This window comes from Protomyctophum bolini (genome assembly GCF_963924005.1).
Source record: "Protomyctophum bolini genome assembly, chromosome: 12".
NCBI classification, from domain to species: Eukaryota; Metazoa; Chordata; class Actinopteri; order Myctophiformes; family Myctophidae; genus Protomyctophum; species Protomyctophum bolini.
Genome location: NC_137873.1, coordinates 1319201 through 1334357, shown reverse-complemented (window position 1 = coordinate 1334357; position 15157 = coordinate 1319201). Strand labels below are relative to the sequence as shown.

General features: G+C 45.8%; 1 protein-coding gene across 1 annotated transcript in view; it reads left to right on the top strand.

Moving 5' to 3' along the window:
- Positions 1 to 879: 879 nt before the first annotated feature.
- LOC308324936 (integrin alpha-3-like) overlaps positions 880 to 15157 on the top strand; it is a 26570-nt gene continuing 12292 nt past the window's right edge. Inside the window, exons 1-13 of the mRNA XM_080777281.1 lie at positions 880 to 1416; positions 4385 to 4518; positions 5077 to 5168; positions 5536 to 5672; positions 5901 to 6010; positions 6271 to 6363; positions 6531 to 6590; positions 7443 to 7641; positions 9956 to 10149; positions 11955 to 12043; positions 12289 to 12422; positions 12961 to 13038; positions 13318 to 13385. Of these exons, the coding sequence (XP_080633407.1) occupies positions 1244 to 1416; positions 4385 to 4518; positions 5077 to 5168; positions 5536 to 5672; positions 5901 to 6010; positions 6271 to 6363; positions 6531 to 6590; positions 7443 to 7641; positions 9956 to 10149; positions 11955 to 12043; positions 12289 to 12422; positions 12961 to 13038; positions 13318 to 13385 (1561 nt within the window). The 5' untranslated portion in view covers positions 880 to 1243. The remainder of the gene's footprint in view (positions 1417 to 4384; positions 4519 to 5076; positions 5169 to 5535; positions 5673 to 5900; positions 6011 to 6270; positions 6364 to 6530; positions 6591 to 7442; positions 7642 to 9955; positions 10150 to 11954; positions 12044 to 12288; positions 12423 to 12960; positions 13039 to 13317; positions 13386 to 15157) is intronic.

The window sequence follows — 15157 nt, the reverse complement described above, 5'->3', positions numbered from 1 at the left end:
GGAAGAACAGAAGAGAGAGAGAGAGAGAGAGGGGGGGGAGGTAGAGAGACATTTAGAGACAGACTGAACAGAGGGAAGAACAGAAGAGAGAGAGAGAGAGAGGGGGGAGGTAGAGAGACATTTAGAGACAGACTGAACAGTAGGAGGGAAGAACAGAAGAGAGAGAGAGAGAGAGGGGGGGGGGGAGGTAGAGAGACATTTAGAGACAGACTGAACAGAGGGAAGAACAGAAGAGAGAGAGAGAGAGAGGGGGGAGGTAGAGAGACATTTAGAGACAGACTGAACAGAGGGAAGAACAGAAGAGAGAGAGAGAGAGAGAGGGGGGGGGAGGTAGAGAGACATTTAGAGACAGACTGAACAGAGGGAATAACAGAAGAGAGAGAGAGAGAGAGGGGGGAGGTAGAGAGACATTTAGAGACAGACTGAACAGAGGGAAGAACAGAAGAGAGAGAGAGAGAGAGAGGGGGGGGGAGGTAGAGACATTTAGAGACAGACTGAACAGAGGGAAGAACAGAAGAGAGAGAGAGAGAGAGAGAGGGGGGAGGTAGAGACATTTAGAGACAGACTGAACAGAGGGAAGAACAGAAGAGAGAGAGAGAGAGAGGGGGGAGGTAGAGAGACATTTAGAGACAGACTGAACAGAGGGAAGAACAGAAGAGAGAGAGAGAGAGAGAGGGGGGGGAGGTAGAGAGACATTTAGAGACAGACTGAACAGAGGGAAGAACAGAAGAGAGAGAGAGAGAGAGAGGGGGGAGGTAGAGACATATAGAGACAGACTGAACAGAGGGAAGAACAGAAGAGAGAGAGAGAGAGAGAGAGGGGGGAGGTAGAGACATTTAGAGACAGACTGAACAGTAGGAGGGAAGAACAGAAGAGAGAAAAGAGCATATTTTTGTTAAACGGCAGGAAGCAGAGAGAGAGGAATTAGAGACATAGAGACGCATATGAGAGAAGAGAGAGGGAGAGATAGAGAGACAGAGAAAGAGAGTTCTCTTTTCCTGAGACAAACAAAGGAGATATAGAGAAGCAGGGACAGACAAACTACTTTATATTTTTATATTTGTTTCTCTTCTTCTACTTTTTCTTTTTTTTTTACACTTTCCTCTGATCTGCGTCTCGATGTTTCCGATATTTATCAATAGGCAGAGGAGTTTTTTGTAATCTTTATGGCCATATATCTATAGATCTTTCTTTTTCTTTCTTCTTTTTTACACTTTCATCGAATCTACCCGTCTCTCTCTCGATGTCTCGGCCAGCCACCTGCCTGTCTGTCTGCCTGTGCCTGTCTGTCTCTTGGCTGTGCCTGTCTGTCTGCGGCTTCAACGTGGAGCCACGCCCCCTGATGCTCCGACGAGGACAGACGGGCAGTCTGTTCGGACTGTCTGTCTCTCTCCATCAACGAGACCACTCACACATGTATGTAAGACACCTGTCTGTCTGTCTGTCTGTCTGTCTGTCTGTCTGTCTGTCTGTCTGTCTGTCTGTCTGTCTGTCTGTCTGTCTGTCTTGTCTTGTCTTGTCTTGTCTTGTCTTGTCTTGTCTTGTCTTGTCTTGTCTTGTCTTGTCTTGTCTTGCCTTGCCTTGCCTTGCCTTGCCTTGCCTTGCCTTGCCTTGTATGTCAGCTGATCATAAGCCAACCAGAGCGTCTTGGCGCGCGCGTGTGTGTGGTTGTGAGGTCAGTGAAAGGTCACAGTTTCTTTTTCAACTCACATTCTTCGTCTCCTCTCGTCTCCATTCAGCCATGACCTCCTTATTGCTGCTAATACAATTACATGCACACACACACACACACACACACACACACACACACACACACGCACACGCACACAGTCACACACAGACACATGCTAGTTTATTGGTTTACCTGTAAGGTGGGATGTGCTGTGGATTTTTTAAACTAGTGGGGCTATGTCGCGTGTGACGTGTACGACTGTACGCGCTTGAAATAACCTCTTCAACCCACACTATTATGTATATCAAATTTCTTTATACTTGCATAATGGGCAAACTTTAGTGCTGTCGTCATAATTGTGCATTTACCTTGCAAACGTCACAATTTATGTACGTCATGAATGCATCAGCCATTGTTCTCCAACTCTTTAGACCAGTGGTTTTCAAAGTCAAATGATTTATTCACAACTCTTTAGACCAGTGGTTTTCAAAGTCAAATGATTTATTCAGCATTTGAGCCACGGACCACCAAAGCCTGCAAGACATTGTTGCCGTTGGATAAGATTTGGTCCACAGTTCCATGCTGTATTGATGTTGGTATACCATTAGGAGAGATAACAGGCAAATGCTAATGCAGACGGTTAACAATAATTTAACTCTTGAGAGCGAAACACTCTCAAGAGTTAAAGATAAGTATTCCATTTGGTTACCAACTCAAACCAACTGGGCAATGCTGGGCAATTGCACTGTGTGCCAAGCCACTGGGAGCACCCACTACCCATCAACCCATGTGTCAGTCAGTATAGGAGGGAAGAAAGTGACATATACAACAACAACAAAAGAGCTTGCGGAGGTAGTTCAGTCAGATATACTCGAGTGGTGTCATGCTGTGCTCAAGGGCACATACTCAAGGGGTTAATATGCTGCTTTACTATGTGGGTGTATTCAGTGTGTGCAAGATCCACATGTCATTCACTGATGTGGAGGTCAGCTGACCAATTGGTTGAGGTATTTAAGCTCACCTAGACTGCATGCTTCTGCCTGCCTTCTTTCTGCACATGGTTCCTGGTTGTTGTTATGTGATGTTTGCTCGCACCACCGCCCCAGCACCACCGGTGTGTTTATGTTCCCCATGGGGGGGGGGGGTTGTTATTGTATATCTATCTATCTCCCTGCTCTTATATGTTTAATGATGGTGTTTAATTGTGCCGAGCAGGGAGACAAATGTAGCAGAGCCGAATGCAAAGATAAAATATTATATGCACATTTCACACTTGTATCCTCATTCTATAATAAATATTGGTAAATATATGTGTGAGTTATCTGACTGAACTGAGAATAAGGTTAGAAAAAGTTTAGCAGTTATAGTTTTACTGAGGTTACGTTTAGGAATAAGGTTTAGACATAGTCTTACTGAGGTTAAGGTTAGGAATAAGGCTTGTTTAGGTTAAGAGCTTTTACTTTCCAGCATTCACGCAGCCAGCCACACACACACACGCACGCGCGCACACACGCACACACACACACACACACACACACACACACACACACACACACACACACACACACATACACACACACAGCTGGTCGGGTCTGGTTTGGGTCGTGTACTATTGGAGGAGGAGACAAATTCAATTAAATTACAAACCAAACTGGATGACGAGAGAGAGAGAGAGAGGGGGGGGGGGTGGATTAATGGAGGGAAGGAAGGACAGGAGAGAGAGAGAGAGAGAGAGAGAGAGACATAGAAAGGTGACCTTCTGTCTCGTCTGCATTTTGTCCTTCATCCCCCCTCTATTTGTCTGTGACCTCACTGAATATACTGTGTGTGTGTGTGTGTGTGTGTGTGTGTGTGTGTGTGTGTGTGTGTGTGTGTGTGTGTGTGTGTGTGTGTGTGTGTGTGTGTGTGTGTGTGTGTGTGTGTGTGTGTGTGTGTGTGTGTGTGTGCGTGCCGTGCGTGCATTATAAATGGGGGTCAAACGGTGCCTCGTTCATTACGGTTGTCAACCTTCAATGACACCGACAACATGGTTACCATGGATACCGTTTCATATGTTAGCATGATTGATTGCTTGAATAGTTTATTAGACAGAAATGTGAGCAACAGAATACAGTCAGACACTTGGTCTAAAAGGACTAATGTAAATAGCAACAGAGTAGGCTACAGTCAGACAGTCAGTCAACCAAAAAGTACCTGCGGTCTTGTTTCCAATCGGGTCCTATTCATTCAATTCATAAACATGACATGAACAATAACAACAAAATTCAACGAAAACATTTGAAGTGAGAAACTGACGATCAAGCAAACACAAAATGTATTATATTTTGATCAACACTTCCTTGTTTGCCCCAAGGTGACCGCGTCCGCCCAGCGCAACACTTAATACTTTCATTATTGTATTGTACTATTTGGTAGGATCCCCATTAGCTGTTCCCTAAACAAGCACCGCTGTAGACTTATACTGGGGTCCACAATCAATTACTGTAAGCAAGGAAATACTTTGTTTTGTTGTTAGTTTTGGGTCAATACATTTATGTATTTATTAATAAAGTAGCCGTATAATAAGTGGGATAATTGACGACCATTGATGATTAACTCCCTTCGGGATGATTCAAAACCTTGACTTTGTGCACAATGCAGTACATGTGGGGGCGTGTCATGCAGTATTACACATCGATCACGTGTTCACGTGTTCCCGTTTTCTCCTCGTAGGCTATTGGTCGGGGCTCCCAGGGACAAGGCGGAGCCTGGCGTGTCGGCCAATCGAACGGGAGGTGTGTACAGCTGTCGCATCACGACCGAAGGCGACCAACCAGCTTGCTCCAGGATGAACCTGATTGGCTCAGGTGAAAATGATGTCACATGCACTGATCCGTAATGGCGTGCGGTTGTGATGTGCGCGCCGGGAGCAAATAAAACTCACGTATTAGTTTTGTGTTGCACAGTGCGCTCAGTGCGTTATATCCCAACGCACCCTATAGTCCAGACACAACTGCCTTTTAATACATTAGATATTTAATGTGAATAAAATGACTGTAACATTCATTATATGTATTAGATTTTAATTATATGTTAATTAGCGTTGATGTAAATTAGATGTTAATTACTGTTAATGTTAATTAGATGTTAATGTTTATCTATCTATAAATGCACCAAGTCTCTGTACTTATAATGCTGCACATGTCCTGCTCATCCAGAATTCTATCCTCAGAGATGCTAAGTGATCTGGCTCTGCAAGAGAATTGTGCACAAAACAAAATAAATCATGTTTATTTTACTCCTAAACAATTTGCCAAACATCACACAGTCACACACTCCTCTCCTCCTGGTGCAGACATGTGCCCAGAAGGGCAATTTGTATGTTAATTAGTGTTGATATTAATAAGACGTCTCTGTTGTTTCAGATTCTGACCTGGACCAATCAGAAGATCTGGTTGAGGACATGTGGTTGGGTGTGACCGTAGCCAGTCAGATGCAGCCCAGGGGGCGTGTTCTGGTGAGCCTTTCTTCTCATTGGCCGGCAGAGCTGTCAGTCACTCACAATAAAACAATGGAGCGTGAAAATAGACAGCAGAGTTCTTTTTTCTGCTGTCAATCAACATTCAGACGTTGATTTAAATTTGATTAGATTCTGAGTCACACATTCAATATAACTTCACATTCAGATCAGATGTTAATAATCAAAAGGGTTAGGGTTAGGTATGGTTATAGTCAAGGTACTCAAGGTAGTCAAACTCAAAGATATTGTGTGTGTGTGTGTGTGTGTGTGTGTGTGTGTGTGTGTGTGTGTGTGTGTGTGTGTGTGTGTGTGTGTGTGTGTGTGTGTGTGCGTCTGTGCGTGCGCGCATGCGTGCGTGGACCAGGTGTGTGGTCACAGGTTCATGAAGCTGTACGGTGTTCAGAAGTTGAGACACATGATTGGGCGATGTTATCTCCGCGGCAACGACCTTGAGCATGACCCCAACGACCCTCACTGGCAGAACGTGGAGCAAGTCTGCAGGTATGTATGTACGTACCATTGTTGGATAGGTTGCTTTATAGCTCTTTGAGGTGTGTAAGGTGTTTTCTGATTGGTTGTTGTTTCAACCATCTTGGTGATGTCAGCGGTGAGGTCATGTGTTCTCTGTTCTGATTGGACAGCCATCTTGGTGATGTCCTCAGTAACATGTAATGTGATTGGACAGCCATCTTGGTGATGTCCTCAGTAACATGTAATGTGATTGGACAGCCATCTTGGTGATGTCAGCGGTGAGGTCATGTGCAACATGGGCATCTCAGCGTTCATGTCTCAGGATGATGACATCATCGTCGGCTCTCCGGGAAGCTATGAATGGCAAGGTAACGTTTTATAATAATAATGATGATATATCATTATTACTATTAAAGCAAGGTAACATTTTAGAATCAATATTATACATATGATTCATATTGAAAATGTGGTCTAGACATCTGTAGAGGATCTGTGTGTGTGTGTGTGTGTGTGTGTGTGTGTGTGTGTGTGTGTGTGTGTGTGTGTGTGTGTGTGTGTGTGTGTGTGTGTGTGTGTGTGTGTGTGTGTGTGTGTGTGTGTGTGTGTGTGTGTGTGTGTGTGTGTGCAGGTAATGTGCACGTATCCTGGATGAATCCAGATGTTTTGTACGACACTCAGAGAACCTCCTTCGCCAACCTGAACCAACGACATATTTATATAGGTATTATTATTATTATTATTATTATTATTATTATGATGGTTGGTGTAATCTGTCAGTTTATGACAGCATCTTGCTTTCCACTTACGTGTGTGGGTGTGTGCGTGCGTGTGTGTGTGTGTGTGTGTGTGTGTGTGTGTGTGTGTGTGTGTGTGATCGTGCATGCATAGGATACTCTGTAACTCAGGCTACGCGGTTGCTGTTCCAAGATTCTGTCACCATCGTAACAGGTAGGAGACTTAAGGAGAGCCGGTCTCACCCAAATACGGTGAAATGACACGGATTGGCAATTCTGTACATACACTACGAGAAAACAAAAATCCCTACATATTATACAGTAATTACACTACCACTGTTTTGACCACAACGGATGCGTGGCTTTCACCCCATTATCTTAGTTGGGGAAAATCGGGTCGCAACTCGGACAGAGCTGAGTCGGCTCAACCGAACTTCGCAACGTTCGCCACGGCAACTCGCTCGCTTCAGCTCGCTCGGCGAGTGGCTCTCGTTGCTCAAGTTCGGTTGAGACGGCGCCCCTCCGTCGCCGTCTATTGGGAGCAGGGGTCCTCATCGTTGGCTTTTGGTGGACATTATTGTCAACATGATTATTTTGCCACGGACAGTATACAAGATGACAATAATATCAACAAAAACACATAGATATAGGCCTGAATAACAGGTCTGTAAGGGTCCGTTTGGTTCCATTTGAACACTCTCAGAGTTCCAGGCGTCCACATTTGAGAACCACTAGTATTAGTGGACTCCTAATGTGCGATAGTGTCATAATAAATAATACAGAGAAAACCTGGAGACGTGACATTAAGACAGTAAGTGGGTCTTATGATAGAAATAAGAACATTATAATGGTGTGTAAAACAGAAAATCTAAAACGTTGCCACTGACAAGACGAAGTCTTTGCCACAGACACATTTGTCCGTGTATGGACATGTTGGTGACCCCTGACCTCTGTACGGACATGCTGGTGACCCCTGACCTCTGTAGGACATGTTGGTGACCCCTGATTGGGAGAATTTCAGTGTAATATGTATACGGGAGGATGTGATCTGATCTGATCTCACCAGGTGCTCCTAAAGACAGCAAGGAGGACGGCCGCGGGTCAGTGATTCTGGCCGTGACAAACAGACGCACACGCAACACACACGCGCAGCACACGGCGCACGCACACACGCACACCTTGCAGCCGGTGCTGAGGCTTCGAGGGGAGCAGATGGGATCCTACTACGGAAACTCTCTGGCGGTGACCGACCTCGACAACGACGGGTAAACACACACGCACCGCACACACACACACACACACACACACACACACACACACACACACACACACACACACTATAGAGATCTTCACGGGCCGCCGATCCGTATGTGTTTTATCATAATCACTCGGGGCCTAAGTTTGGATGCCGTAATGTCCTGCGGAACTGGGGTCTATCTATCATTGTGTGTGATACCCGAGTGGATCCGAGAAGACCCGTATTACTGTCTGACCATGTGTGTGACCGTGCATGGAGACCCGTATCACTGTCTGACCATGTGTGTGTGACCGTGCATGAAGACCCGTATTACTGTCTGACCATGTGTGTGACCGTGCATGGAGACCCGTATCACTGTCTGACCATGTGTGTGACCGTGCATGGAGACCCGTATCACTGTCTGACCATGTGTGTGACCGTGCATGAAGACCCGTATTACTGTCTGACCATGTGTGTGACCGTGCATGAAGACCCGTATTACTGTCTGACCATGTGTGTGTGACCGTGCATGAAGACCCGTATTACTGTCTGACCATGTGTGTGACCGTGCATGAAGACCCGTATTACTGTCTGACCATGTGTGTGACCGTGCATGAAGACCCGTATTACTGTCTGACCATGTGTGTGACCGTGCATGGAGACCCGTATCACTGTCTGACCATGTGTGTGACCGTGCATGGAGACCCGTATCACTGTCTGACCATGTGTGTGTGACCGTGCATGAAGACCCGTATTACTGTCTGACCATGTGTGTGACCGTGCATGGAGACCCGTATCACTGTCTGACCATGTGTGTGACCGTGCATGGAGACCCGTATCACTGTCTGACCATGTGTGTGACCGTGCATGAAGACCCGTATTACTGTCTGACCATGTGTGTGACCGTGCATGAAGACCCGTATTACTGTCTGACCATGTGTGTGTGACTGTGCATGAAGACCCGTATTACTGTCTGACCATGTGTGTGACCGTGCATGAAGACCCGTATTACTGTCTGACCATGTGTGTGACCGTGCATGAAGACCCGTATTACTGTCTGACCATGTGTGTGACCGTGCATGAAGACCCGTATTACTGTCTGACCATGTGTGTGACCGTGCATGGAGACCCGTATTATTGTCTGACCATGTGTGTGGACGTGCATGGAGACCCGTATTACTGTCTGACCATGTGTGTGACCGTGCATGAAGACCCGTATTACTGTCTGACCATGTGTGTGACCGTGCATGAAGACCCGTATTACTGTCTGACCATGTGTGTGACCGTGCATGAAGACCCGTATTACTGTCTGACCATGTGTGTGACCGTGCATGAAGACCCGTATTACTGTCTGACCATGTGTGTGACCGTGCATGGAGACCCGTATTATTGTCTGACCATGTGTGTGGACGTGCATGGAGACCCGTATTACTGTCTGACCATGTGTGTGACCGTGCATGGCGCAACAACTCTACACTGGTGAAAGAGAAGTATATAGCCTGTTTTGTTTTGTCTCTCGCTACTCAGTCTGGCCAGCCTCCTGTTTGACCCGTGTTTCATAACGTCACCCGTGACGTAGCCACGCTGTTGCTGATGATACGTCATCAGCCAGCGCCCCTCTGTCCTTGCTTTTCTCACTCGAGACTCGAGAGTAAAACCTACAGTAAAAAGTAAACACTATAGTTTGATTCAGTAGTCCACTGTCAGATTCAGTAGTACAACAAAAAAAAACTGGGGGACGTTGCAGGGCAACGGCAGTGCAGTAGCTGTGCAGTGAGCGTTGATACAACGTCAAACGAAGCGAATAAGGCTGGAACCCAGGTTAGACATACCATTGGTCAGATATCTTGGGTTGGGGTTAGGTTTAGGTGTGCAGCTCCGTGCTTGCGGTTATGGTTAGGGTGAGGGTTTGGGGTAGGTAGTCGATCTGACCAATGGTATGTGTGACCAAAGTATAGTAACCCCTAAACCTAACCTTAACCCTCTCCCAACCCTTAACGTACCCCTCATCAACCTTAATCCGGTCATTTTAACACACCCCTCACCAACCTTAATCCGGTCGTTTTAATGCACCCCTCACCAACCTTAATCCGGTCGTCATAACGCACCCCTCACCAACCTTAATCCAGTCGGACCAATGCTATGTCTAACCAAAGTATGCCTCCCGTCTAAAAGAGAAATGCAATAAAGTGCCGTTTAACTTGTGTGATGTTTTAGGCTGGTTTAGGATCAGATTAATGAAGTGCTGTTTAACTTGTGCGATGTTTTAGGCTGGTTTAGGATCAGATTAATTAAGTGCTGTTTGACTCCCCTCCCCTCTCCTCTCCTCATATCTTCTCCAGGTGGAATGACCTGCTTGTGGGAGCTCCATACTACTTTGACAGGGCCAGAGAGGAGGGGGGAGGGGTGTATGTGTACATGAACAGAGGGGGGATGTTCGGAGCCGGGGCCGATCGCACACTGAGAGGGCCTCCTGGCTCCGCCTTCGGCATGGCTCTGGTCGCTGCCGGAGACCTGGACCAAGATGGCTTCCAAGGTGCAAACCTGACCACAATAACAATAATAAATATAGCTGCAAGCAGCGATAAGGCGGGACCAAGGAGAGGGAGGGAGAGAGAGGGGGTGGAGAGAGAGAGAGAGAGACAGAGAGAGAGGGGGGGTGGAGAGAGACAGACAGATAGAGAGAGGAAAGAGAGAGAGAGGGGGGGTGGAGAGAGAGAGAGAGAGAGAGAGAGGGGGGGGGGTGGAGAGACAGAGAGAGAGAGAGGGAGGGTGGAGAGAGAGAAGACAGAATACACTTATTACACTATTACACTACTATTACACTATTGGACTTATTACAATATTACACTACTACACTACTATTACACTTATTACACTACTATTACTTATTACACCATTACACTGCTATTACATTATTACACTATTACACTACTATTACACTATTACACTAATACACTGAATACACTTATTACAGTTACTAGTATCTCTATTATTGTGATGTCATGTCCGAGAGAGAGAGAGAGAGAGAGAGAGAGAGAGATATGCACAATTAAGAATCACAGGCTGAGTTGTCGCTACCCCGATTTGAACCAGTGACCCTGTGGTCCAAAGGTGAGAGCTCTACCGACTGAGCTAAGCAGACACTGTCTGTTGACTCATTCTATACAATAACATCATGCAGTATAGGTATTAGCTGCCAACCGTATTTGGAAGACGTATTAGTTGCATGAGAGGTTTCACAAAACAGAAACTTTCATTGGCTCATAAAAACTTCATTTTTTCACTTAAAAGAAATCTGTTACGATTTTTTGTTCGTTTAAGTCCAAAGTTCAACTGTAGACGTTTTTGTACATTTTGATCAAAGATTCTGGGAGGAGATAGATTTTAAATGGTTTTCATATAATTAAAAATGGCGGGTAATCTAAAGGTCAGAGGTCAAAAGTCAGAATACGAAAGTTGTTCGCCATGAGGAGACAAATATGTGTATCAAAGTGTCATTGCCAACGGTGAAACGGTTCATGAGATATGCACGTTCAAAGTTTGCATTTTCAGTGCTATAGCGCCACCATTTGGCCAATGGTCATGGGCTTCACATGGTCACCGTTTGGCATGGCCCTCTACCAGATTACCGAGTTTCGTAAAAAGCGACTGCACGGTTCAGTCAGAACAGCTATTTTTGGCGGAAGAAGGAGAAGAAGGAGAAGGAGAAGAAGAAAAAAAAACACAAATACAAGAAGTGACCAAAGTCACTGCGTGTCTTCTTGGTCCCTTAATAATAATAATAATAACAACAACAACAACAACATAAATATTATTATGGAGGGAGCTACTGTAACACATTATAATGTGATTTATTGAAAAGTTTGTTTGTTGTTCAGTTAAATTGCCGACCACACAAAAGTTATCCAGTTAAAGTGTTGACATCAAGGTTCAAAGTGATTGGTGTTTTATTTCCACACTTCCAGAAACAATGGTTCTTCTGACACAACAAGACAGAAAAATGGAGCATATCAATACTCTGAATTTTAACAATGAAAGTCAGATATTGCAATAAATCAAGTAACTAAAGCATAATATATGTACAGTAGTAAGTAAATAATACAATAAAGAAACAAGAGCTTACATGTGGTCTGTGACACATGGCTTGGGCTGGAGTAGTGGAGAACTGTGTGAGTGAACTGTGTGTGGAGTGAGTGTGTGTGTGTGTGTGTGTGTGTGTGTGTGTAGGGGAGCACACCTGAACTGACACTGGCAATCAGCCCAGAGTGCTGATGGCAGACACCTGTGGGTGATTGGTGCAATTGTGATGGTGGAATTGATTGATTGATTGATTGACAGACGTGGCGATAGGAGCTCCTTTCCACGGAACAGGAAGTGTGATGATCTACACAGGAAGTGCCAAAGGAATCTCGGAGAAACCTAGCCAGGTCAGAGTTCACACACGCACAATCAATCTGCACACGCACTTGAATGTTTTTGATTCTGCAGAAGAACTGTTCTTTTGTATGCCTACTGTACTCCTCTGATGTTTTCTGAGACGTGCACGCGTGTGCGTGTGAGTATGTGCGTGAGCGTAGGTGATAGAAGGCCACCAGCTGGTGCCAGGCTTCAGTACATTTATGTGTATGCGTGTGTGTGTGTGTGTGCGTGTGCGTGTGTGTATATAAAACAGGTGATATTCGGCCACCAGGTGGCGCCAGGCTTCCGCACGTTCGGTTATTCTCTGTCTGGAGGATCAGACGTCGACGGCAACAAATATCCTGACCTTCTGATTGGTTCCCTGGACGACCAGGTGGCTCTGCTCAGGTAAATATAAATATATACACCTCACCACCACTAGGAGGAGGTGTTAAAACTCATTGACCGCCAATGACGAGATTCTCATCGCGATGTGTTTCCAGTGCTTTACGATAGAGGGCGCTCTACAGCAGCACCTGTAAATTATATTATGTTATAACAGTTTTATTTCAGGTCACATGGTATTTAATAACAGTAATTATATTGTATTGACAGTAACAGCATATCATATTATATCATACCAGTAAGACACCCTGAGGTCGCGAGCACGCATCCGCCTGCGTGACGGCAGGGGGCTCTTTGGCATGGGGGGGTCGGATCAAAATATGGAATGTTAGCTCTAAGGGACATCTAAGGGTTTGAAGTTTGAGGTCAGATGTAGTTGCTACATCATAGTTGGTGATGTCACGAGGCATATGGAGGCGTGGGTGACTAACTATAACGAACAAACGGACGGACGGATGGACAGACAGGATATGCAGGTTTTCATAGTAAATGCGACCTACAGTCGCAAAAATATCATATTAATAACCATTATATATTTCAGGTCACATGGTGTCGTCTACCTCACCAGAAATCTGACCGTCACTCCAGAGGTCATCGATCCCGCCAACTGTAGTCACTGGTGAGACTGGAGCGCACGCACTTGCGCACACACACACACACACACACACACACACACACACACACACACACACACACACACACACACACACACACACACACGCTCGCACACTCACACACTGAGTAGGGTATAAAAGTGTGTCTCCTAGGTGAGTCATACGATACAGTAAAACGGTACGTCCTCCCGGTGGGAGCTCCTCACTCACTGTATGTGCGTGCGTGCGTGCGTGCGTGCGTGTGTGCATGCGTGCGTGTGTGCATGTGTCTGTGTGTATGTCAGTGTGCAGGTGGAGGTGTGTGCGTCCTACATCCTCAGCACTGGAGACAGAGGCTTCAAGGAGAACATCAGTGAGTCATCACACCCACTCACACACACCCACTCACACGCACCCATTCACACACACCCACTCACACGCACCCATTCACACACACCCACTCACACACACCCATTCACACACACCCACTCACACGCACCCATTCACACACACCCATTCACACACCCACTCACACTCACTCACACACGCATGCACGTACACAAGCCCCCTAGTTTTGTGGCTGCGTGTCTCATCATAGTGTTGTGTCGCCTCTTATTGGTGAAAGAAGACATGACTCAAGTCATTATATTATCATTTCCATTCTCCATTCATTCTCTTGCATATTGCACCTTATGTAGGTTCAAGGTTGTAAATTATTGCTCCATCTTGTGTACTGTAAAACGTACTCTTCCAGCCTGACGGCGTATCGCGGGTTCGACTCCCGATCCCGACGACCTTTGCTGTGTGTCACTCCTCGTCTCTCTCCCCCTGTTCCCTGTTAGTTTGCTGTACACTATCAGGCAGAAAGGTCGACCAACATACATTTTCCGTCACAGTTTTAGTCGACAAAACAACAGGTTGTCGTATTAGTGCTGGTGTCTGTCTGCCTGTCTGTCTGTCTGTCTGCCTGCCTGCCTGCCTGCCTGCCTGCCTGCCTGCCTGCCTGCCTGTCTCTCTCTCTCTCTCTCTCTCTCTCTCTTTCTCTCTTTCTCTCGTCCAGACCTCCAGACATGTCAGTAGTCAGATGACATCATGCCTTGTCCTTGTGTGTCCTCCCGCCCTTGTGTGCGTGCGTGCGTCCGTGCGTGTGTTCTTTGTACTTCAAATTGATAAATCACATTAAGTGATGTTACTAGCATCTGTCTGACTGTGTACCCCACACACACACACACACACAGAGCTTGTTTTTTGTGTCATTGGTAATTGACCAATCAGAATCGAGGTTAAAGAAGGATGTCTTTGGTAACCGATAGCAACCACATGACAAGATGAAAAGGGTTATTATTACCAGTAAGATGACCTGAAGGCGAGAAGCGAGGTCGCATGCACACATCCGCCTGGGTGACGGCAGACTGCTGGGCGAGCACTGGCGCTTTGGCATGGGGGCCAGATCAACATATGGAATGAATTCTGTACTGGCCATATATGGAGTGTGTCTTGAGTGTACAGGGTTTGATGAGGTCAGATCAACATGGAATATCAGAACAGGTCAGCTCCATATATGGAGATCTAAGGGGGGCAGTGTCTTGAGTGTACAGGGTTTGATGAGGTCAGATCAACATATGGAATGTCAGAACAGGTCAGCTCCATATATGGAGATCTAGGTGATGATCCAGTCATGTATGGCTATCCAGGGTTTGATTAGGTCATTGTCGTGATCTTCATATATGGAGACGGCCATATGGTGGCGTGATGGACTGACGGCCATATATGGTGGCGTGACGTGTCACGAGGCGTGACGGTCTGACTGCCATATATGGTGGCGTGACGGACGTATTGACTGACTGACTGCAGGTTTTGCAGGTTTTCATATAATCTTCAACCTACAGTCGCAACAATTATTATTATTTAGGTTTTGTCTCAGTAACATTTACACTACATAAATAAATATGTAAATATTTCCTCTTAAGATACAGTCAATTTATGTCACGAAGAAAATAGAATATCAGTGTCTATTAGTATAGGACATATAAATTAATTAATTGTCTCCACCAGGCTCGAAGGCCTAGGGGGAGAGTATGTTTAATCTCTCATTGTCTCCACCAGGCCGAAGGCCTAGGGGGAGAGTATGTTTTGCACTCTGTC